The 23,398-nt window shown below is 35.2% G+C and overlaps 1 protein-coding gene across 1 annotated transcript in view; it reads left to right on the forward strand.

The window, feature by feature from the left end:
- Positions 1–17,982: 17,982 nt before the first annotated feature.
- The window catches only part of LOC129610009 (uncharacterized), a 29,082-nt gene continuing 23,666 nt past the window's right edge, over positions 17,983–23,398 (forward strand). The window contains exon 1 of the mRNA XM_055522316.1: positions 17,983–19,373. Coding sequence (XP_055378291.1) covers positions 18,651–19,373 — 723 coding nt within the window. The 5' untranslated portion in view covers positions 17,983–18,650. The remainder of the gene's footprint in view (positions 19,374–23,398) is intronic.

Here is a 23,398-nt window from a genome sequence, read left to right on the forward strand (position 1 = left end):
TTTTTCTTAATCCACATAATTATTCTTTGAATTCGACCATCTTAAATTTTGATATTTGAATGAAAATAATTTAAATAATTTAATAAAGATATAGTTTGTTTTTAGATTGTTTAAAAATGTTATGGTTTGTTAAATAGATTGTTTAAAAATACTTGTTTATAGACTGTTTTTAAAAGCACTTGTTGAAGGAAAAGGTGCTGCTTTAGAAACCATAGATTCTACATTTGACTCAACTTTCTTTTAATACATGCTTTTAACTTCGATTTTATATTAGGAAAAATTTTATGTTTTTACACAAATAAATACCTTATACACCATACATACATACATGCTTGCATATTAAACAACTATAAATATTAAAAATCCTAAAAAGTGCAAAACCCGAATCTCGACAATTAAAGCAAGGCTAAATAATTTAATTTATTAATTTTTGATAAGTTTTAGGCTACTTAGATTCTTAGTAAAATCCGAGAAAAGGTAAAAAATAAACAATAATTGTTATATTTCTCAATGAAACAAAACAAATTTTAAAATAATACCAAACTTTTTTAGAGAAGCACATTTAATAGTTTTTTAAAATTGAGAATTAAACGTCAAAGAACATATAAATTGTATTTTAAGTATATATACAGATAATTATATATTTATACAAATTTATTTTAGCTATAATATACGTTCATGTTATATTATGCTACACAGATTTTTACTTCTGTTATTATAGGAGTAAATTGTCTTAAAAAATGATATCATCAACAAATTTTAGGTGAAATAAAATATCAGACCGCAACCGATTAATATTATTTACAAGATGGTGTATGGTGTTGTTCAATATACACTTGTATGTACGATGAATTATATATTTTATGTGCTGAAATGTTCTTTGAATTAAAAACCGCAAAAAAAAATGAAAATCATAGTAAGTAATAATAATTAAGTATGCTTACATAATTGTATTTAATTATATTAAACGAATATCAAATACATAATATTACATAAAAAAAATCTGATGTGATCAGCACATAACCGACCGCAATGTGTATTGTCTAGTTAAGTGAAAGTGTTACAGAATATTATAAAAACGTCTGTTAAATATTTCTTTCCAATTTTTAGAACATTAGTAAGCTAATAGTTAACATACCTAGAAAAAATGTAAGTTTATGGCTCATAGTAGAGTTTTGCTTTGGGCTACCCGAATTCCCTGAAATGCTCGCCAGTTAGTTTCGGTAACAACCAGAACTCAAATATCAAATTTCAAGAAATTTCATCAATTCGTTCCATAGATATGGATCCTTAGTTGATCTTTAGTTGTCCAGTTGCTGACGCCTGATTTCTTTAAGGTTAGGAGGTTTCGCGGACGGTCGAACGTAGCTTATATATGAAATTTCAAGTAAATCGGTTGAATATTTTCTTCAAAATGTAAAGCAGGCCCGATAAAAAGTGCAGTTTCCGAGGTCTTATATATCCCAAAAGTTGATTAATCCGTGCCATGGGCGAAATAAACTTACATATAAAATTTCATCAAAATCGGTTCAGCCAAACTTGAGATCCTAACACCGTCACATAATTAATCAATAACGATTCATTAATTTTTACCGACCGTATTGTGTATACAATAGGTAGGTTATGTGATGGTAACAAATTTTATATATCGAGTTTTCGATGGGAATACACTTTTCCATAATAAGGAAGTATAAATAAACTATTTTTAGTAACCTGTCGGTCTCTCAGTTCGTCGTTTTGTCGGTCTATCGGTTTGTCGGTCTGTCGATCTATGTGTGCATGTGTGTATCTCAAGTTCGGCTGAACCGATTTTGATAAAATTTTATTAAGATCTGCATTATAACTTACCGAAATATCTGTGTACTGTTAATATATTAACTTAACTAAATTGTACGCCATTCAATATTTTTTCGTAATAAAAGGAAAGGTTAAGGAAAATAAAAAGAAAAAAATGGAAAATTTTTGTTTTATTTTTATTGAAAATTCACGGTCGCTGAACATATGATATAACAGCCATTTCGGTTCGAAAATTATAGCTACTTTGGTAATTAACTGAACAAATTTTAATTTTTTGTTTTTTGTATTCGGGTCTGCTACAGCTCAATAAGTTATACAAAAATAAATTAAGTAGTTTTAATTAATTTGTTTACATAACTATCTAAAAGTATTTATGCATGATATAAAAACATAGTTAGACTTTGAGAAAAAGAAAGAAAAATTTTAATTGTTCTTTTTTTTTTTTGATGTCTAAAAAGGTGGACATTTTGAGGAAGTTTCTATCTTAAAACATAAATTCTTTTATCACAAGTTTGATGGAGGAGGAAGAGTATTTGAGCTTTTTTTATGTAATTATTTTCTTTTCGTTGATATTTAATTAATTATACGAGTAATGGCGAGACAATTACTTTAAAACACATAAAATTTTTCAAATTTTTTTAGGCTTATTTATGATAAGAAAAATAATTTATTTATGTAGAAAAATAATTTTATTTATGTATTAATCATAATTTTTGTAATTTCATATAATTACACTTACTATTAATATATTATTACATGAGTTTTATATTGCTTATTGCTTTAAGTTGTTTTAAATATATATAAGCAAAATGCAGTCAAAATTATAAAATACAAATTTAAGTTTCTTAATGTACTAAAAATTAAACCAATTTTAACATTATCAAAATTTCAGAAGATTTATTTTAAATTTTTGCTAGCTGCATTGTATAAATAAAAAATCTGATGAGGTCAGCACATAACCGACCGTAATGTGTATTGTCTAGTTAAGTGAAAGTGTTACAGAATATTATAAAAATGTCTGTCAAATACTTTTTTCCAATTTTTAAGACATTAGTAAGCTTATAGTTAACATACCTAGAACAATGTAAATTTGACTCTTAGTAGAGTTTCGCTTTGTGCTACCCGAATTTACTGAAATGCTCGGCAGTTAGTTTCGGTAGGAACCACAACTCAAATATCAAATTTCAAGAAATTCCATCAATTCGTTCCGTAGATATGGTTAAAAATGTAAAATCGGCCCGCAGATCAGTTTTCGAGCCCTGATCTTTCCAAAAAATTCATATGTCCATTGTTTTAATACGAAGAATTTAAATATTAAATTTCAATGAAATCGGTTGATTATTTCTCTTTATATACGCAAAAATGTATATTTGGCCCGTAGTAAACGTCCAGTTGCTGACGTCTGATTTTTTCCAAAAGTTAGGAGGTTTCGCGGACGGTCGAGCTGAGCTTATATATAAAATTAATTATATATAAAAGTAAATCGGTTGAATATTTTCTTCAAAATGTTCAAAAATGTAAAACAGGCCCACTAAAAAGTGCAGTTCCCGAGGCCTGATCCGTGCCATGGTGGAAACAAACTTACATATAAAATTTCATCAAAATCGGTTCAGCCGAACTTGAGATAGACGCGTGCACACACAGACCGACAAACCGACAGGTTGCTAAAAATAGTTTATCTGTCTTTAACAAAAAATGTTTTAAAATTACATTTTAATTAAAACATAAAAAATAGGGAATTTTTCAAAATTTTCATTACTGTATTGTTCAAAAATAAATTTACTAACTTAAATGCAGTATATATAAATTTGCATTTAATTATTAATATAATAAATGTGGCTAAAGTACAGAAGCCGCTTCATGTATTTAAAAAATTTGTATTTAAAAAATAAAGCGTAGTAAGCATAGAACTCGTGCAACGGAGGAGAACTATAAAGAACTGAGGAGAGCAGAGGAAAGAATACATAGAGCTCAAAAGCGCATTTTCAATAATAAAATTTTCGAAGAGCTTCAAGAACACAAAACTAGAAAAGAATCAAAAAAATTTATCAAAAAATAAACAAAGAAAAGAATTCAAACCAAAGATAGCATATTGTAAAAATAAACTTATTAACAGATAGGTCTCAAATTTTAGAAAGGTGGGTACAGCATTTTGATGAACTTTCAAATAAAAGTGAAGATGTACAGCCCGTAGTAAATATTCAAGAAAATACAGCAGAAAATGTAGGTGAAATTGAACTACCGACACTAGAGGATCTTAACCCCGCTATAAAAATATTTCATAGGAACAAATCACCGAGTTTAGATGAAATCCCTGCTGAGTTTTTTAAGAATATAGAAGGGGATTTTCTACATAGAGTTTATCGTCTCATTCTTAAAATGTGTAATAATGATATTATGCCAGAACAATGAGAAGTTGGACTTATATGCCCACTCCATAAAAAAGTAGACCAATTAAACTGCGACGTTATAAATAATGTGGGTTATAAAATTCTTTCAAAAACTGCGCCCATTTGTTGAAAACCCTATGGGCAGTTACCGAGCTGACTTCGAATCTGGAATGTTCACATCGGATCAAATATTTTTCTTGAGTCAAGTACTCGAAAAAACTCGAGAACATAACATGGACCCGTATTATATGTTCATAGACTTTAAATCATGCACATAATTGCATAATTAGAAAACGTCTCTATGCAGCAAAGAGAGAATTCAATTTTCTAACACTAAATGGTTTAAGTCAAGGAAACGGTCTATCTTGCATGCTCTTTAATCTCGCCTTGGAAAATTTATACGAGATTCAAAAATAAATGTGAAAGGGACAATTCTTTATAAATTTTAAATCACTTGTATTTTTCTAAAAACGCTCAAACTTTTCTTTTTAAGATCAATCTTCTCTTTAGGATTATTCCATCATATAATTTAAGAAGTAATCATGTTTTTAGTTTTCTGTACCCAGAACCCAGTTCTGTAGTTCTAAGCACTTTTTTTGATGTTTTGGCTCCGAGAATTTTTAATCAAGTCCCACCTGCAATTACGTCTGAGAGGAATTCTATTCTTTTCTTAAAAAATGTAAGGTCTTGGTTAATGAATTTTGATTTTCGTGAAATTGAAAATTTATCAAAGGTTGTTTTATGAAAATCAATGTTATGTTTTATAAAAATCAATGTTATGTTTTATGAACTTTTGGTATTTTTTGTAAGTTAATTTGCTAATTTATTAAATACTATTATATTGTTTTTTTTTTTTTTTCTTTTTATTTTCGTATATTATTTTCTTATTTCTACTATTATTTTTTCTTTTTTAGCACTTTTCCAAAAGTTTACCAAAATTGATTTAATCATAACTTTTAGACACAATCTTAGCCATCATGTACACGAATAACATAAATTTGCATAAATGCATAAATATACATATGTGCATATTATGTATATATATATATATATATATATTTATATATATATATATATATATTTATATATATACATGCACATCTACATATATATATATGTATATATATACATGTGCATATACATACATATACGTGCATGTAAACAAATATAGTCACAACACAGCCTACAAAGTAAGTTTAATGAACTTTCCTTTCTCTTCTCTCCATTGCGTATTATTTTATGTACGTACTTTATTACCTATTCTTAAATATGCGATGTTTTGGATATTATATATACATATGTATGTATGCATGTTTAAAAAATAATAGGTTGTACATTAAGTAAACAGAATACTATAAGTTGTTATGACCAAATTATCTGCCTACATTTTAATTTTTTTTTAATTTTGCACAGTTCTAAAAATCGAACTTTTAAGATTTTATAACGGATTGAATTGGGAATTGCCGAGCATTAAGTCTTTCAAGTAATGTATACAATATATTCGTATAATATAATGTAGAAGTAAAAAAAAGAGCTGATCAAATAAATGTAAATGATGAACTTTTTTAGTCGCACTTTACGAGTATATTTGTCTGTTTTTCAAAATTGCGTTATCATTTAGAATGTAAACATAGTTGTATATTAAAAGTGTGTCGAAGAAAAAAATATTTGTTTTTTTTAAGTTTTAGTGCCAATATAATTTCCGTTTGGATTTACTTACAACAAAAAGGAAATAATATTGTGTAAATTTAATATTAATATATTTGAATTATATTTTTATTTTTTATTAATTATATTTCTATTAATTAATTTATTAATATATTTGAATTATATTATATTTTTATTTATTTTATATTTTTTTAATCATAATATGTTTGAACTGTATTTGGTTTTTGTTTTTAATATTAATATATATTAAATATGTATGTAAGTATATGTTTTTTTTCATTATAATAGTTGTTGGTTTTTAATATTATACTTTTTTGCATGGTTTTTAGGTCAATCTAAAACTCTTTTTTTGATCTTACACTGGTTTTTAAAATTGTGGAACACATCCTCAATTTTAATATAAGTAGCATTTCTTTTTTTACACGTTTTTTTTTTACACGGTTTTCGTTGGAACGTATCTACCGTGTAAAAAAAGAGTTGGGTGTAATTTTTGTTACTTTTTCTCAAAATCAACAAAAAAGAGAGAATCGAGTTTATGTGATGCCGTTTAAGATGTTTCGTATTTTAAAATTTTAGCTGGAAAAAATAGTAATTTTCAACGAATTTTTTCTTTGACCTATGAGTCAACTCTTTCAATATTAAGAGTCTTATTTTCAGCTTATAAAACTTTTTTGTTTATATGATTTTTTCTTTTTCTAACATTATTTTATAAAATTTAATTTTTTTTAAGTGTGGTAAACTCGTTTAGTCGCCTTTTCTCTTTATGTAATGGCAGCATTTTATCTTTTTTAAAATCAACTATGACAATAAAATACTTTCTTTATATTTTTGAGGAAATCGCGCACATTTTTGTGAAATTTGTGAAGAAATCTGACGAATCCACCCGATCCACTCATGCTTAATTGTTATATTTTGATTATTTATATTTAAAGTTTAAATGGCACGAGATTCCAAACACAACTCATTTATATTTTTGGCGGTTTTTCTGTTCTAAAATTTGTATGTACATAGATAAGTTTCAAACACAATGTAGCGTTATAATTTAGCGACGGCAACGCGGTTTATGCCTGAAAAAAATAATTTATTTTTGGGATTTTGCGGAATTGAAGATATAGATATATACATTAAGCATGTAAAATATATATTACTCAAAATGAGTAATGATGCTATATTAAAAATTTGTTTTTTAACATTAATGAAAAATATACAAAGAAATTCTCGACTTTCTGGGTTATTTTAATAAATTTTATGGTACCATATATGTGCATATGCACCCATATAAATAAATAAGGCCAAATAAAAAAACATACAGTATAGAAAAAAATGAATGTGAAAATTTTGTTTCTCATTTGTTTCTCATCTTCATTGACTATTGCTAGCAATTTGAGATCAACTGCCATATTATATTCTTAAACGATTTATTTTGATTATTTATATTCAGAGTTTAAATGACACAATAAAATGAATCAATAAATAAAAAATTTTGATCTTTTTCTTGAATATCAATATTTTTACAATTATTTATACATAATGTAGGTATATATTTACATATACATATATAATGTGTAATAATAATAACGACATGCAGACATGATTTTGTGGGTTTGTAGATTGTAGATTGTAGATTCTAAGGGAACCGAGTGGGACAGGAGCATCCCCCCAAGCCACCGCAGCCATTTTTGACTTATTGTAGCCACCCCACTCCCCCGTCTATAATATCCCCGTCCCAATCACAAAGCCGGAGATATCCCTAAGGGAGTTGGACAATAGTTCCCGAACACTTAGGGACCCATGTCCAAGACAATTGCGGCGCCGAACAGTCGCAGAGAATGTGCACGGCGGTCTCATCGCCACCCCCACAAAATCTGCACAGGGGGGAGCCCGACTTCCCCCGCCTATGCAGGTGGTACTTCACCGGGCAGTGCCCCGTGAAGAAATTCGCAATAGTGCGAACCCGGCTCCTGCTCATCCCCAGCAACTCCGTGGCGAATCCGCCGGAGCACGCCGGAATAAACACTTTCGCATGACGGCACCCTTTCGTGTCCCGCCAGTGACGACCGCATTCCGCCGCGAGTAGGCAGGCAAGCCTGGCCCCCACGGCGGAAGAAGGCAGACCACAGAAAGGCAGCGGCTGCACAAAGGCAGCCCCAGATCCCCTCCGCGCCAACTCATCGGCAACTTCGTTGTCCGCATGGCCACTATGGCCCGGCACCCAAATGAGCATCACTCTGTTTTCCGATGCCAATTCCATAAGTGCAGCAAGGCAGCTGCAGACCAGCTTGGATGTAACCTGAGCTGAACGGAGCGCCAGCAGTGCAGCCCTGCTGTCTGAGAACACATAGATAGTGCGGTTTCTATACCCCCTTTCCAAATTGATTCTCAGACAGATCTCTATTGCATGTATTTCGGCCTGGAACACTGTGCAATACGGGTCAAGGGTTACATATACACGCGTGTCCGGGCGGACACCGTATACGCCCGAACCCACACCCGACTCCGTTTTGGACCCGTCCGCATACCACACGCTCGAACCCGAACTAAGTACCGGACCACCCCGATCCCACGTACATCGATCAGGAAACAGAATCCTGTACTTGTGGTCGAAGTTGTACCGCGGCAGAAAGGTATCTGACATGGTTATCCTTAGAATCGGATCGCCCTCAATGAAGTCTCTGTGAGTTCTGTGGGCCAACTTTAGCCCTGCCCCGTCCTCGCCAGAGAGAAGTCGGTAAGTCACCAGCCGAGCTTCCTTCAATATATGGAGGTGCAGTGGCGGCAATCCGATCATCACCTCCAATGCAGCGGTGGGAGCCGTCCGCATCGCCCCGGTCACTCCCAGGCAGGCCAGCCTCTGTAGCTTTTCCAGCTTGGCCCGCACACCCGCCTGCTGAGCCTTACGGCACCATACAATCGACGCATAGGTGACGATGGGCCTAGCAAGGGCCGTATATAGCCACAGTGCTATTCTGGGACTAATTCCCCAGGTCCCCCCGATGAAGCTCCTACACGTCCACAAGGCCGCCGTAGCTCCCCCGATAACTCTATCGATATGGGTATTCCAAGAGAGACGATCATCCAGGGTTACCCCCAAATACTTCACCTCCCTCGAATAACTAATACGTTCACAAAACAGAATTGGGCTCGTTAATCTGTCCCTGCTTCTGCGTCTGGTGAAGGCGACCAAAGTGCTCTTGCTTGGATTTATATTTAACTCAACGCCTTTGCACCACCTTTCCACAACACGTAAATTTTGCTGTAGAAGATCAGAAATAGTGCTCTCAAATTTTCCCCGCACGACGAAGGCCACACCGTCAGCGTATCCCCAAACACGCGCCCCGGAGCCCCTGAGAGCAGCGATTAGATCATCCACTACAATGGACCACAGGAGGGGCGAAAGAACCCCGCCCTGCGGACATCCTTTTGCAGCAGAGATGAAGAGTATATCGTCAGCTATGGTGGACTTAATAATCCTATCCTGTAGCATCCGATTAACCCATCTGCTAGTCGTCGCATCAATCCCTCGTTTGTGCAACGACTCACAGATGACATGATATGGGGTGTTGTCAAAAGCTCCCTCTATATCAAGGAAGCAGCCAACTGCCACCTCCCGCACTTCCAGTGAGTTTTCAAGGACCCCCACCAGACTCTGCAGAGCGAGTACAGTAGACCTTCCCGACTGATAGGCGTACTGAGATTCGTGCAAGGGATTGCTTCCCAGTGCGTCGTCCCGTATAAATCTATCAATCACTTTTTAAATTGCTTTCAATAGAAAAGAAGTAAGGCTGATTGGACGGAAAGACCTTGGGTGGTTGCTTGGTCGCTTACCCACCTTCGGAATGTACGTCACTTTAGCCACCCTCCATGCCTGAGGGATGTAACCCCACGCATAGCTGGCACGAAAAATTTCCAACAGTGCTCTAGCGATATGTTGGAAACCCCTCTGCAAAAATGCAGGATATATCCCGTCATCACCTGAAGATTTGAAGGGCTTGAAAGAGAAAACAGCCCATCTAATCCTGCCCATCGTGAAGACTAGACGGGATCGTTGCCAGTCATCCCTCCTGGGCCAGGATGCCCTCGGTTCGATGAGCGCATTTGAGTGATTCCGAAGAATCTCCGAGTCAGGAAAGTGCGTTGACGCCATAAGTTCCAACGTCTGCCTTCCGTTCTCAGTCATGGAGCCATCAGGACGTTCCATTAGGTCCAACCCGCTAGCATACTTTTTGGAAAGCACCCTGTGAAGATGCGCACTGCTGGGGAGTTCATCAATGCCCTTGCAGAACGCCCTCCACGAGATTCTCTTCGCTTTCCTAATTTCTTTATTGTATTTTGTGAGTGAGTCCTTATACTCTTCCCACGAATCTGACGGCTTGGCCTTATTGAATAGCTTTCTGGTCTTTAGTCTAAGCCTTGAAAGCTCTTCATTCCACCACGGGCACTTCCTATTGCTCCGCCTCGGCTTAGCGCGGCAGCTCCCGTGATAGGCATTAGTAATAGCCGCCGTCAGGGACTCGCTGGCCAGTTCGATATCCATCACCGTCCTGACAGAAGCAGGAACGGATCCAATCCCATCCATGAGGAGCGTTTCGAATTGACTCCAATCTGTGGATTGGGGCACCCGGTAAATTTCTTCTGCCAGGCCCCCGGAGACCATGATATCAAACCTAATCTGCCTATGATCGGACATGGATGTCTCATTTGAGACATGCCATCCACCAACCCTACTGGCGATAAATTCAGTGCAAAGGGTGATGTCAAGGACCTGTTCCCTAATTGCATTTATGAATGTCGGCCTATTGCCCTCATTCATAATCATTAATTTATTGCTATATATAAATTCAAGTAGGCACTCACCTCTTTTGTTTATATTGCTGCTTCCCCAGACGATGTGGTGGGCATTGGCATCACTTCCTATTATGAGTTGGAAGTTCCTCCTTCCACAAAAGTCCACTAGATCCTTCAGTTGCTCGTCCGGGTAGGCACAGTTCCCCGGGAGGTAGGATGGGCACACAATGAACTCTGTCCAGCCCCCACAGGACTTCACCTTCACCAACGCAGCCACTTGATCCTTAGAACAGTAATCTGGAATGGGAAAATATGTTAGCCTTTTACTAAACAAAATGCAAGCCCTAGGCCTGCCCCCAGTTGTATTATCATACAATAGCTCATCTGTTAGGCCCTTAACCTGATCCTTCACTATGTAAGGCTCTTGGATAAGGGCGATATCGAGGTAATCCTTCATAAATCTATGAGCTAGAACATCAGTGGATGCCCTAGCATGCTGTAGATTTATTTGGATGCACCTCACAGCCATATTATTTCCTCCGGCTCTTGTCTATGGGCTTTGGCCCTTTAGACAAAGGCTTTACATGAGCCTTACCTCCCATTGCCGCCTTTTTACACGTCTTGGTGGGCGCCAGCCCTGCCACAGCCTCTTTTGCCGTCCCAGGTGCCACGCTAGCCCCTCCAACGGCAAATACCGAAGCAGTTCCGGGCTTCCCAATGGGCTTGAGCCCTTTTGGTTCCCCCGGGACGCTTGTATTTGGCGTGCTGGTCGATGGTCCTTCCGTTTCCCTTGCCGCCATTTTCGGAGCGACTTCAGACTTTCCAATGAGTTTTGGCTCTTTTGGTTGGCCCGAAGTGCTCGTCGTTGTCGCGGTGGGCACTTGTTTTTTATTTTGTCCTGCCCTGGTGCCAGCACCTTGAGAGGTTTTTCTTCCTTTAACCCGAACGGTAACACGGAAGAAATTCAGGAAAAGTCGGAACTCCGTTTTCCGTAGATCTTCCAATCCGGAATCATCCACGGAAAAGGTGATGCAGCAGCCCCCGTCCTTTTCCTTATCCATCCTCAGCACCCTCCAGGAACTTATCTTGAGGCTGGGATTTTGCTTCCCTATCCTACTTAGAAATTTGTCCCTGGAGAGACTGACGGTTGTCTCGTCCTTTGGTACGTAGGTGACGCAGACATGCTGTTTGGGCATGCCGTCGCCAACCAGTACCACGACATCGCAACCGTCCCAAGGCTTTATCTTCCTGCAGACACTGGTTATCCACTCCCTGGTGTTTTGATTGTTGCATGTTACGGATATCCATCCGTCCCTTTGCAACGCTGCAGTGAATTGTGGATGAGAGTCCACAACCCTATCCATTTCATCCATGATGGCTACTTTGATTTTCCTCATCTGGACTTCGGATAGCCTTTCCTCTGGATGCAGTCTATGAGTGATGGCCACCTTGACCTGTGCTACTGCATCCCGATAAAAAGTCATTTTCGGGTTTTGTTGAGGAATGTTCCCAGGGACCTTTTCCTCAACATTGCCCTTCATCGACCTCTTCTTTGAGGGCCCTGCATCAGGGGTGTTGCTTTCCGACCTTTCCCTCTTTTGGGGATGGTCGGCCACAACACCCGATCCGCAGGCCTTCAGCTTTTCCAACCTTTCCTTCTCATATCTGCGAGCTTCCTCTGGGGACATGCCATCCCTGATATAAAACGCGATACGCCGCTTGGATGCACCAGAGAAATATTGTTTTTTTTCCCTGATGTCCAACCTTTTCAGGTCCTCCTCAGTTTTTTGGATAATAGGTCCAAGAGGATCCTGATTATCCGTCTCCATCGGAGGCGCAGCCTTTTCCTCTACTGGCGTGAGAAGGAGTTGCTCCTCTGCGTCAGTCGAGAGAAGCTCTGGTTCCGCAGACCCTTGAGCACTAACTCTGTTTGTATTAATGTTGTCCTTAGTATTGTTGTTCTTGTTGTAATTGTCACTGTTGTTATTGTTGTTGTTGTTGTTGCAGTTGTTGTATTTGTCACAGTTGTTGTTCTTATTGTTCTTGTTGTTGTTGTTATTATTGTTATTGTTTGCGTTCTCCATCTTGTTCCCACGAGTAGCGCGGGAAAGTGTAGTCACCCATGGCAGAGCCCGGCATACCATGGGAAGGCTCGTTTAAACTGGAGGGCGCCTGGTATCCAGAGTCCGCATACTAACGACTAAGCTCCCCCTTAGCCACGCAGTCATCGGCATATGCTGTTCCACCTTGACTTGGGACGCCTATCGTCAGCTGACGTATAGATATAGGGCTGAAACTCACAAAGCAAGAGGCTCGCCGCGAGACATGAATACGACACGAACGTAACTTTGATCGTTTCAATCACCCCTTTATCCTCCGCCATTACCGGGCCCACCACTAGGAGGTGACAGTGCGGTTTTGGGCCCCAAATTGTGGGTTTAGAACCCCATTTTGTGGGTTTAGAAAATTGAAGTAGAAAAAGAAATTTTAACAATCTTATATACGTATATTTAGTCACATACATACATATGCGAATATATTTGCACAAATGAAGTTAGCATAAAAATTTTATTTAGCCTTTGATTTCGTTAAAATTAAAAAGTATTTATGTCGAATTTTGTTCTATTCAATCAAAAAATATGTCGCTGAATGAGGAAAATATAGATGAAATATTTTCCATTATTAGTTCTTAATTATTTGGTTTCTTTTCTCAAAAAACCCTTTATTTTAATAAAATTTTTATTATAAGCCTAAGTCATAGCATTATTAATATACCTAATCAAATAAATATAAGTAGAAACGATTTTTTTTTAATGCTATGATCAAATAAAATGCTTGCTTGTGGCTTTTCTTTATTGAATTGTTGTTTTATTAAAGTTATACGCTCAATTATTGTTTCACGCACTTGATAATTTTAATTGGAGAACATTTAAATTAATTGCCAAATTTATGGCGAAATGTGCTCATTAAAAATAATGTTGAATCAGTTTTTATAGTGCAATTAATTATTGCAAGAATATGTTCAGGTTACTTTGAATATAAAAATAACATAATTGTCAAAAATTGTTGATATGCGCCATATTTTTTGAGCTTTTTCGTTTCTTTAAAACTCACACAATAGAGTTTATTCTGCCATTTAACGATTTCTTTAATTTATAGTTGTGTATGCGTTCTTGCTATGCAAAACGATTTTTGCGCTTTGAGCGCTTTAAGGTAAAAAAATGTGATGTGATCAGCACATTACCGACCGCAATGTGTATTGTCTAGTTAATGTAATAGCTACCCGAATTCCCTGAAATGCTTGCCAGTTAGTTTGGATAACAACCAGAACTCAAATATCAAATTTCAAGTAATTGCATCAATTCGTTCCATAGATATGGTGAAAAATATAAAATCGGCCCGCAGATCCGTTTTCCAGCCCTGATCTTTCCATAAAATTTATATTTTCATTGTTTTAATACTAAGACTTTAAATATTAAATTTCAATGAAATCGGTTGCTGACGTCTAATTTCTTCCCAAAGCTAGGAGATTTTGCGGATGGTCGAGCAAAGCTTATATATGAAATTTTAAGTAAATCGGTTGAATATTTTCTTCAAATGGTCAAAAATGGAAAACAGGCCCGCTGAAAAGTGCAGTTCCCAAAGCCCCATACCCCCAAATACCCTAAATGTTGTTCAATAGATATACCCCAAAAGTTGATCAATCTGTGCCATGGTCGAAATAAACTTACATATAAAATTTCATGAAAATCGGTTCAGCCGAACTTGAGATACACGCGTGCACACACAGGCCGACAGGTTGCTAAAAGTAGTTTATTTATACTTCCCTACCATGGAGAAGTGCATTCCTACCGAAAACTCGATATGCAAAATTTGTTGCCATCACATAACCTACCTATTGTATACACAATACGGTCGGTAAAAAGAACGCTGATCTGTTTTTACGGATCTGCTGACGGATATGTATCTTATCTGAGTGAAAAACGAAAACATCCAATAAATATTAATACAAATTAATTTTTTATACATATATTGTATGTGCTATCAACAAATAAATCGATATAAATAATTTTTCTATGATAATTGAATTCTCCATAATTTTCATATTTTTTTTTGTATTTATAAAATTAACATTTATTTTATTATATTATTTCGCAACTACTTTAATATGAAGTCATTAGTTTATTATTTAAATTTTATTTTAAATAACTTCAAAAAAGAAAAAATGTTTCATCCATGGTAATTAATCTATATAATAAAGAAATAATCATCATGACTAAGAAATAATCACCCCATGGTGAATGGTACCTAATTTTCATTTTTACTGAAGAACAATAAAAAGGAAAAACAAGTAAAAACGTTTCAGTCGGTATGAACCGATTGAATTATACCCTGCACCTTTCATTGTTGTATAGCAATTACTCAAACCTGTGAAACCATTCTATAGAAACTTCACGGATATGTCTGATCTATAACTGAACACACAACTACCAAGTTTCGTGAATCTGACTTTATTATTTTTCCAAATATTTTAAATTGGCTTTTGGAGTTGTATGGCAGGTACCCTGCCAAGCAATTCCACTAAAACTTCGCAGGTATATCTGAAGAACAGTAAAAAGGAAAAACAAGTAAAAACGTTTCAGTCGGTATGAACCGATTGAATTATACCCTGCACCTTTCATTGTTGTATAGCAATTACTCAAACCTGTGAAACCATTCTATAGAAACTTCACGGATATGTCTGATCTATAACTGAACACACAACTACCAAGTTTCGTGAATCTGACTTTATTATTTTTCCAAATATTTTAAATTGGCTTTTGGAGTTGTATGGCAGGTACCCTGCCAAGCAATTCCACTAAAACTTCGCAGGTATATCTGATCTATAATTGGCCACAAAACTGCCAAGTTTCATGAATCTAACTTTATTACTTTTCCAAATATTTAAAATAAGCTTTTGAACTTGTATGGGAGAACCTGTCAAGCAATTCCACCAAAACTTCAGAAATATCTTTGACCTATAATTGGACACACAACTGCCAAGTTTCATGAATCTACCTTTTTTATTTTTTCAAATATTTAAAGTAAGCTTTTGGACTTGTATGGGAGCCACTCGAACCAGTCAAGCAATTCCACCAAAACTTCAGAAATATCTTTGACCTATAATTGGACACACGACTGCCAAGTTTCATGAATCTGACTTTATTATTTTTCCAAATATTTAAAATAAGCTCTTGGACCTGTATGGCAGCCACTCGAACCAGTCAAGCAATTCCACCAAAACTTCAGAAATATATTTGACCTACAATTGGACATACGACTGCCAAGTTTCATGAATCTGACTTTATTATTTTGCCGAATATAAAAAATTTGCTTTTAGAGTTGTATGGCAGCCACCCGAACCGGTGCAGCTATCTCATTAAAATTTTTACAGCATATGTAGAATATAATTGGACACATGTATATAAAATTTTATATTTGTACCTTTATTAGTTTTTTAAACAATTAAAATAAACTCTTTGAGTTATATGGCAGCTACCCGAACCCGTTGTCCGAATTGGTCCAATAACAATAGGGTTCGTCCTTGGCACAAAAGAAGTAACTTGTGAAAGTTTGGTGTCGATTGCATTATTCGTTTTTGAGTTATCGTGCGATCGGACGGACGGACGGACGGACATGTCTAAATCAACGCAGAATTTTACTCTGAGCAAGAATATATATATATGTCCATACCGCAAATGACTCCTTCAAGTAGTTACAAACTCCATACCAAAGTTAATATACCCTTCACGAAGTGCAGGGTATAAAAAATATCAGGGAGAAGATTTTCTTTTCGGCAATATAATAAAAGTCATTAACAAGATTTTTAACTCCATAGTTACATTAATGTTCTCGTGTGTGCGATAGGTAACATTTTTCTAACATACTCTATGCTTAATACAAGAAGATACGGGAAATACATATGTATATTAATAATATTTTTAAATTTCCTCCTTTTCATGTTGATAAAAGTCATGAAAATTTCATGAACCGTTTTGATAGCTGTCGTAAAACTTTAAAAAATTTTTGGTCTTATCTCAAAAATTACTAAAGATTAAGTGAGTGTATAAAACAACAAAAGCGTGGTAAGAATATCACACAACTCATAAAATCATTCATTCGCAAGGTTTCCTACCTACCTTTTCTCGATTTTTCTTAAATCAACATCTTTCATCCGAAATTATTAGCTCTTTTTTTAAATATTACAAAATCATGATGAAAACTGGGCCAAAATAAAAAAAAGAAGAATTTCCTTTCTATTTTTAATTTCAGTAATTAATCTTTAAGATAATTCTATATAAATGTTTTATCTAATAGGCGTAAACTGGTTGATTGCCTATTGTAGAATCGTTTGCATCTGCTTGCTATATATTATGATAGTGTTAATTTTACGAATTCTCTGCTAATTTATCAGAAAACGTATCGGAAAATATTGTTATAACAACATATGTCGCCGTTCCTACTATGCATTTGTAATAAGGTAGAGTCATAATATTTTTATATTGCCTTCTAATAAATATTCTATAGCCTCATTATTATAATATAGTAGACTACAGAAGAGTTTTTGTAATACAAAAGTTAATTATACATATTTATACAGAGAGTTTTGTATAACTTGCCAAATAATTTCAGGAATGATTCTTTAGTCACTTTAGTTTTTATTATTCGAGAAAAAAACATTTATATTCATATATATACACTTAAAAATAACAATTCCAATGATATAGAACAAGGAATAACATTAAAAGTTTCACTAAATTATAAATTTTATTAAATTTTTATGTTTTATTGTATATTTTCTGTGGTTTTACTAAGTTATTTTTGTTTGAATTATTTTTAAGTTCTTAATTTAGTTTTTACAAATTTAAATTCTATTAGAGATGATACATTTTATAATACAATTATTGTGTGTACAAAACGTACTCTTTTTATGATTGTTTTTTTTCATGTTATATCTAAAATATCTATTTTTAGTCTGATTTCGCTGCCGATCATCGCTTTTATTTACATACATATATATTGTGAATATAAATAAATATAATAAAAAAAATAAAAAATAAATAATAGAAAAAGCGTGCCTGAATGATTACGAAGTTAAAAAAAATGAAAGAAAAGCACAAAGAAAAATATATATGATCTGATGATCTTTGCTCTGAGAAAAAATGTTCTCTATAATTTTAATTTTCATTTCCCTCTCTATAATGTGATGACATATAGTGGAAATTTTCTATTAAATAGCATACATACATTAATTTTTTTCGCTTTGTTTTTGTTATTTTACTTTTTCTCTTAATTCCCAACAAAAAAATTCAAAATTTTCAGTCATCTTCGGGCTCCTCTTGTTTTCGTTTCTTTGAATCAAAAAGAAAGAAAATTCTTTTAGTGAAAATTTTGTTCTTTTCAATTGTGAAGATGAAACATTTTCAAGCGTTTGATATTTATTTTTGCTGTATCGCGTTTTTTAATTGTTTGGTCTGCGTAAATTCTCTTCTATAATTTTCCCATATAAAATATATTTTAAAAGCGCATTTAATAAAAAGGAAAAATTTAAAAAAATTAATTTTAAAAATAATTTTCTAATACATAGGTACATTAATAAAAATATTAAAAAAGCGATAGCATCGTTTATTGATTACGTAATCGCGAAAATGTTTTAGAAATTTGTTCATACAATAAACAATAGAATAATGTAGAAAATATTATATTACATATAATATGAAATAAGCAATAAAATAATATAGAAATTTTAAAAGCAAGACGAAAAATAAAAAAAAACAAAGTGAAACTGTAGAAACACTGACGGACAGGCATAAAATAACGCATAATGAATTTCCAACATTTTCTATTATTTAATTTCTTGTCCATTACCAAATGTTTATAACTGTTAAATATTACTTAATACTTAAATAAATAATAATTCATAAGTTTAGAAAATTTTAATGATTAATGAGTAGCTATAATTAATTAATAATGAATAACTTTAACAATAATGAACCAATATCACCACCAATTTCACCCCCAACATTAAGACGATCATATAGCGTTGATTCAGAATCAGATTTATCAAGTCAATATGGTATTTGTGGTAGTGGTGTTCCATCAAAAATTGATATTAATTTATTTCAACAATTATTACAAGCATCACCACAATTGCAACGTGATTTAGCATTATATTATGAACAACAACAACAATGTGGTAACGGCGTTGGAGGTACCAGTCCAGCTGGTATTATTGATCCGATACAGTTATTTAATTCAGCAATTGGTGGAGATAGCTTTGAAAGAGAATTAGCCAATAGATTACGTATAAGACGTAACTTAAATGATTCAATTGGATCATTAACTGATTCTGATTATTATAACAGTGATGTTGATCTACGTCAACATAAATTAAAAAAATCAATTTGTATTCAAAATAATAATGAATATGCCGATGTTGTTGGTAATAATGTTAAAGAAGATGTTGCTATTAGTTTAACACGCGTTGGACGTTTACTAGATATGCTATCAAATTTAAGGTGGCCACGTATGTCAACAACAGCGATGGGAATATGCTTTTTAATCACAACTTTTATATCACCAAAAGCATGTGTCCAAAATATATTATTTCCTGCTTTCAGATTGGTATTTGGTACATTATATCCAGCATATGCGTCTTATAAGGCTGTGAGAACGAAAAACGTTAAAGAATATGTAAGTAGAAATTTATCTTTTTTTTAATTTTTTTTTTTTTTAGTTTTTAGTTTTTTTATCTTCCTTTTAAATAGTTTTCCTATCTTTGTTACTGATTTAATATATTTTCAAAATAAAATTAATTATCCTACGGAAATGTACGCACATACATACATACGTAACTACTTATACAACGTGATTCAATAAGCAGTTGCATAACGTGTACCAATTTTTTCCAACTCGATAATTTCTTTTTAAAAAAATAACAAGAACATACACGTTCCAAATAGAGAAGAGAAAGTTTCTAAAATATATACTTTTCTATCTAATTTAAACAAAATCTGATGTGGTCAGCACGTAACCGACCACAATGTGTATTTTCTAGTTAAGTGAAAATGTTACAGAATATTATAAAAATTACTGTTAAATACTTCTTTCCAATTTTTAGGGCATTGGTAAGCTTATAGTTAACATACCTAGAAAAATGTAAATTTGGCTCTTACAAGAATTTCAAATTGTGCTATCCGGTAAATATTATAATAGTTTCGGTAACAACCAGAACTCAAATATCCAATTTCAAGAAATTCCATCAATTTGTTCCGTAGATATGGTTAAAAATGTAAAATCAGCCCGCAGATCAGTTTTCGAGCCCTGATCTTTCCAAAAAATCTATATGTTCATTACTTCAATACGAAGAATTTAAATATTAAATTTCAATGAATTCGGTTGATTATTTTTCTTTATATACGCAAAAATGTATATTCGGCCCGTAGTAAACATCCATTTGCTGACACCTGATTTCTTCCAAAAGTTAGGAAGTTTCGCGGACGGTCGAGCAAAGCTTATATGTGAAGTTTCAAACAAATCGGTTGAATATATTCTTTAAAATGGTCAAAAATGTTAAACAGGCCCGCTAAAAAGTGCAGTTCCCGAGACCTGATATATCCCAAAAGTTGATCAATGCGTGCCATGGTCGAAATATACTTACATATGAAATTTCATCAAAATCGGTTCAGCCGAACTTGAGATACACGCGTACACAGACCGACAAACCGACAGGTTGCTAAAAATAGTTTACTTACAATTCCCTACTATGGAGAAGTGCATTCCCACCGAAAACTCGATATGCAAAATTTGTTGCCATCACATAACCTACCTATTGTATACACAATACGGTCGGTAAAAAACTAGCCTAAAGTAAACTTTCGTCCTATATTATGACACAAAAATTGATGCCAGAAATCGAAAATATTGAAAATAATTAATTTATGAATTTTTGGATTTATGTAAATGTACATATTTAAAAACATGATAACACGTAATATATTTTTAAGTATTGTACATTACTTCACATGTGCAACGAAATATGAAAAATTTGGCATCTTTATCATATATTTTTTAAAGAATAAGTAAAAGTTATTTAGTCCGTGATACAAAATTTTTTAAAATAGATTTATCTACTATTTGATATTTTGCCAAATAGCGCTAATTACAGCTATAAGTTATTTTTATTCTCTCACGATATTTTTCACTAAACTTAAAATGTTGTGCATATATTAAAAATAAGAAATAGTAAAATTGCCGTCATTAATTTTTATAACATTTGAAGCTACAAATAATGACTTTCGAGTGTATGTTAGATAACCGAATTTTCACAAAAGTCTACATATCTTTTTGATGCGACATATTCATTCTCATAACATAAAATTTTATTATATCAGTAATGTAATTGTGGCTTCATATACAGTGCTTGCAAAATGCAAATTGTGTATCGTGGACTGCCAAGAATGCAGTTAAGGTAAAATTGGCTTTAAAAGTTTTCTCTAACGTGATTTATGACTTGGCCGCAATGTCATATTCATGCAATTTTACTATCATGGCAGGAATGTCATATTCATGCAATTGGTCCCGTCGATAGTGAACTCAAAGGACCGGTAGACCGCAACTCCGCTTTAGTGAGCACGAAGTTCCCCAGTAGATCCCTTCTCATACGGGCGAGGGTCCGAAAAACATGCAAACACCTTCACTTTCTAGGCCCAGCTTTCTAAGGAAACCTCTAAGCCTACAATGGCCCGTCAAAATCTCGAGAATTCTCACCTGATTCTTGCCGACCCATATTATTTTCGTAAATCGCCTCTAGTTATAATATTCCAGAAGCTCCTTTGCCTGAAGTCCTGAAGTATCCCCCCAGTGCTCCGAACGCTGCCTCTTCATTTCCTTCCTTAATTCTCCTCGAATCGTTCGGGGTCCGAGTCAGAAGAAGCTATACCACACCTAGGTATTTCACTTCCGTTTTTCTTTTTACTGTCTCTCCGCGCAACTTTATAGTGCGCAGATGCTCAAGTCACCTCCTCCTAGTGAAGGCTTTCCATAGTGAAGGTCGTTTTGCTAAGTTTGACCCACACAGTGCCACACCAGGCCTGTGTCACCCGCAGACCTCTTTGCACTCTGTCGCAAACAGATTCCTCAAACTTTCCCCTAGCGATGATAACAACATTGGCCAAGCTCCTCAAGTAGACCATCCACCACCAGGCTGCACATCAGTGGAGAAAGGACTCCATCCTGTGGACAGCTCCTAGTCGCGCACATGCTCACCGTGCCCCGCTCGACTACAATTTCTCCAGCCCTGGTAGTGAGCATCCTGGACATCCAGGTATCCACGCCAATGCATCCTGGACATCCAGGTATCTAAGGCCCTCTTTACCGCCTCGTGTGAGGTGTTATTGAAGGCCTCCCCAATGTCCAGAAACGCACACAGCGCCACCTCTTTTTGTTTTAGTGTCCTGTTTAGGGTGCTCGTCAGTCTATAAAGCCGGTTTCCGTCGATTTACCCGCCTGATACGCATGCTGACTGTCGGCTTCCGCATGACTTCAGTAAGGTAAGACGTGACGCGAATTGGCCTAAATAACTTGGGTATCATGTCTCTCTTTTCCATCTTAGGGATAAAGACCACCCTAGCCACCCGTCAGGATCTGGGGATGTGCCCAAGAGCCAAGCTGCTCCTGAATATTCTTATTAAGAAGGGCAAGACTTCCTCTAGGCCGCGCTACAGAAGTGCTAGTGATATCCCATTCACTCCTGGAGCCTTAAAAGGCCGGAAAGTGCCAATATCTAACCCTCTGGTACGTAAAAATATCGGCCGCCCTTTCCCAATCCTCACGACATGGTGACCTATGTTCCCATGACACTCGATTTTGGCCAGAATTACCGCCAGGAAAATGCATTTCCAAAAGAAGAAGAGCCCTTTGCTCTTCATTCTCCATGTAACTACCATCCGGCCTCCTCAGATGCCGAGATCACAGTGTTGTCAAAGATCAAATGCCTCCTCTCTAACTCAAGTAATAAAAGTTGGGAGATTCCCTACATAGAATATTTCTAAATTTTTTTAATTATATATTCTAGCAACGACTCACCTCTTTTATTGATATCGTTGCTACCCCATGTCTTGTGATGTGCGTTTGCGTTACATCCGATGATGAGTGGCCACTTCTTTTTGTTGCAGTGTATGAGTATGTTCTGCCCATAATCCCATACTACCTTAAAATCTCTAATCGTGAATCCTTTGATTTGTCCTCTATATACACAGGGTTCTTACAACATAACTGCGTGTTGATGTAATTTTGTGAATATTTTTGCTAAGGACGGCGGATGCCGTTCTTCTGGCAAGCCTTCATAGCTTTGGTTGTCGAGAGGGGTGTCTTCCTCTGCCGTTGGAGCATCTCCCTTTTGAGATGGCTCTTTCAGACTAGGGAGGGTTAGCTCCAGGTCCTCAACCATTTCATCCATCGTTGTTAGCGATGCGGGTTACCTCTCCTCAGGTGTTTCATACCCTTCGGAGAATGCTTCCCCATCGCTAATCCTTCTTACCACTTTAGGAGCGGCTTCTAGAGATTTCTCCTGACACCACTCCTGGTGCAAATCAGCCGCCTGTGCCTGTCCCGTTCTGAGACCGTAAACGGGAATTTAACCGAACCGGTAACGCGAAAAAAAGTGTCCGCTCTACTGTCCGATACCGTCAACACCGATCTTCAAGACCTGGCCACCC

This window comes from Condylostylus longicornis, unplaced genomic scaffold (genome assembly GCF_029603195.1).
Source record: "Condylostylus longicornis isolate FDR11 unplaced genomic scaffold, ASM2960319v2 ptg000042l, whole genome shotgun sequence".
Classification (NCBI taxonomy): Eukaryota; Metazoa; Arthropoda; class Insecta; order Diptera; family Dolichopodidae; genus Condylostylus; species Condylostylus longicornis.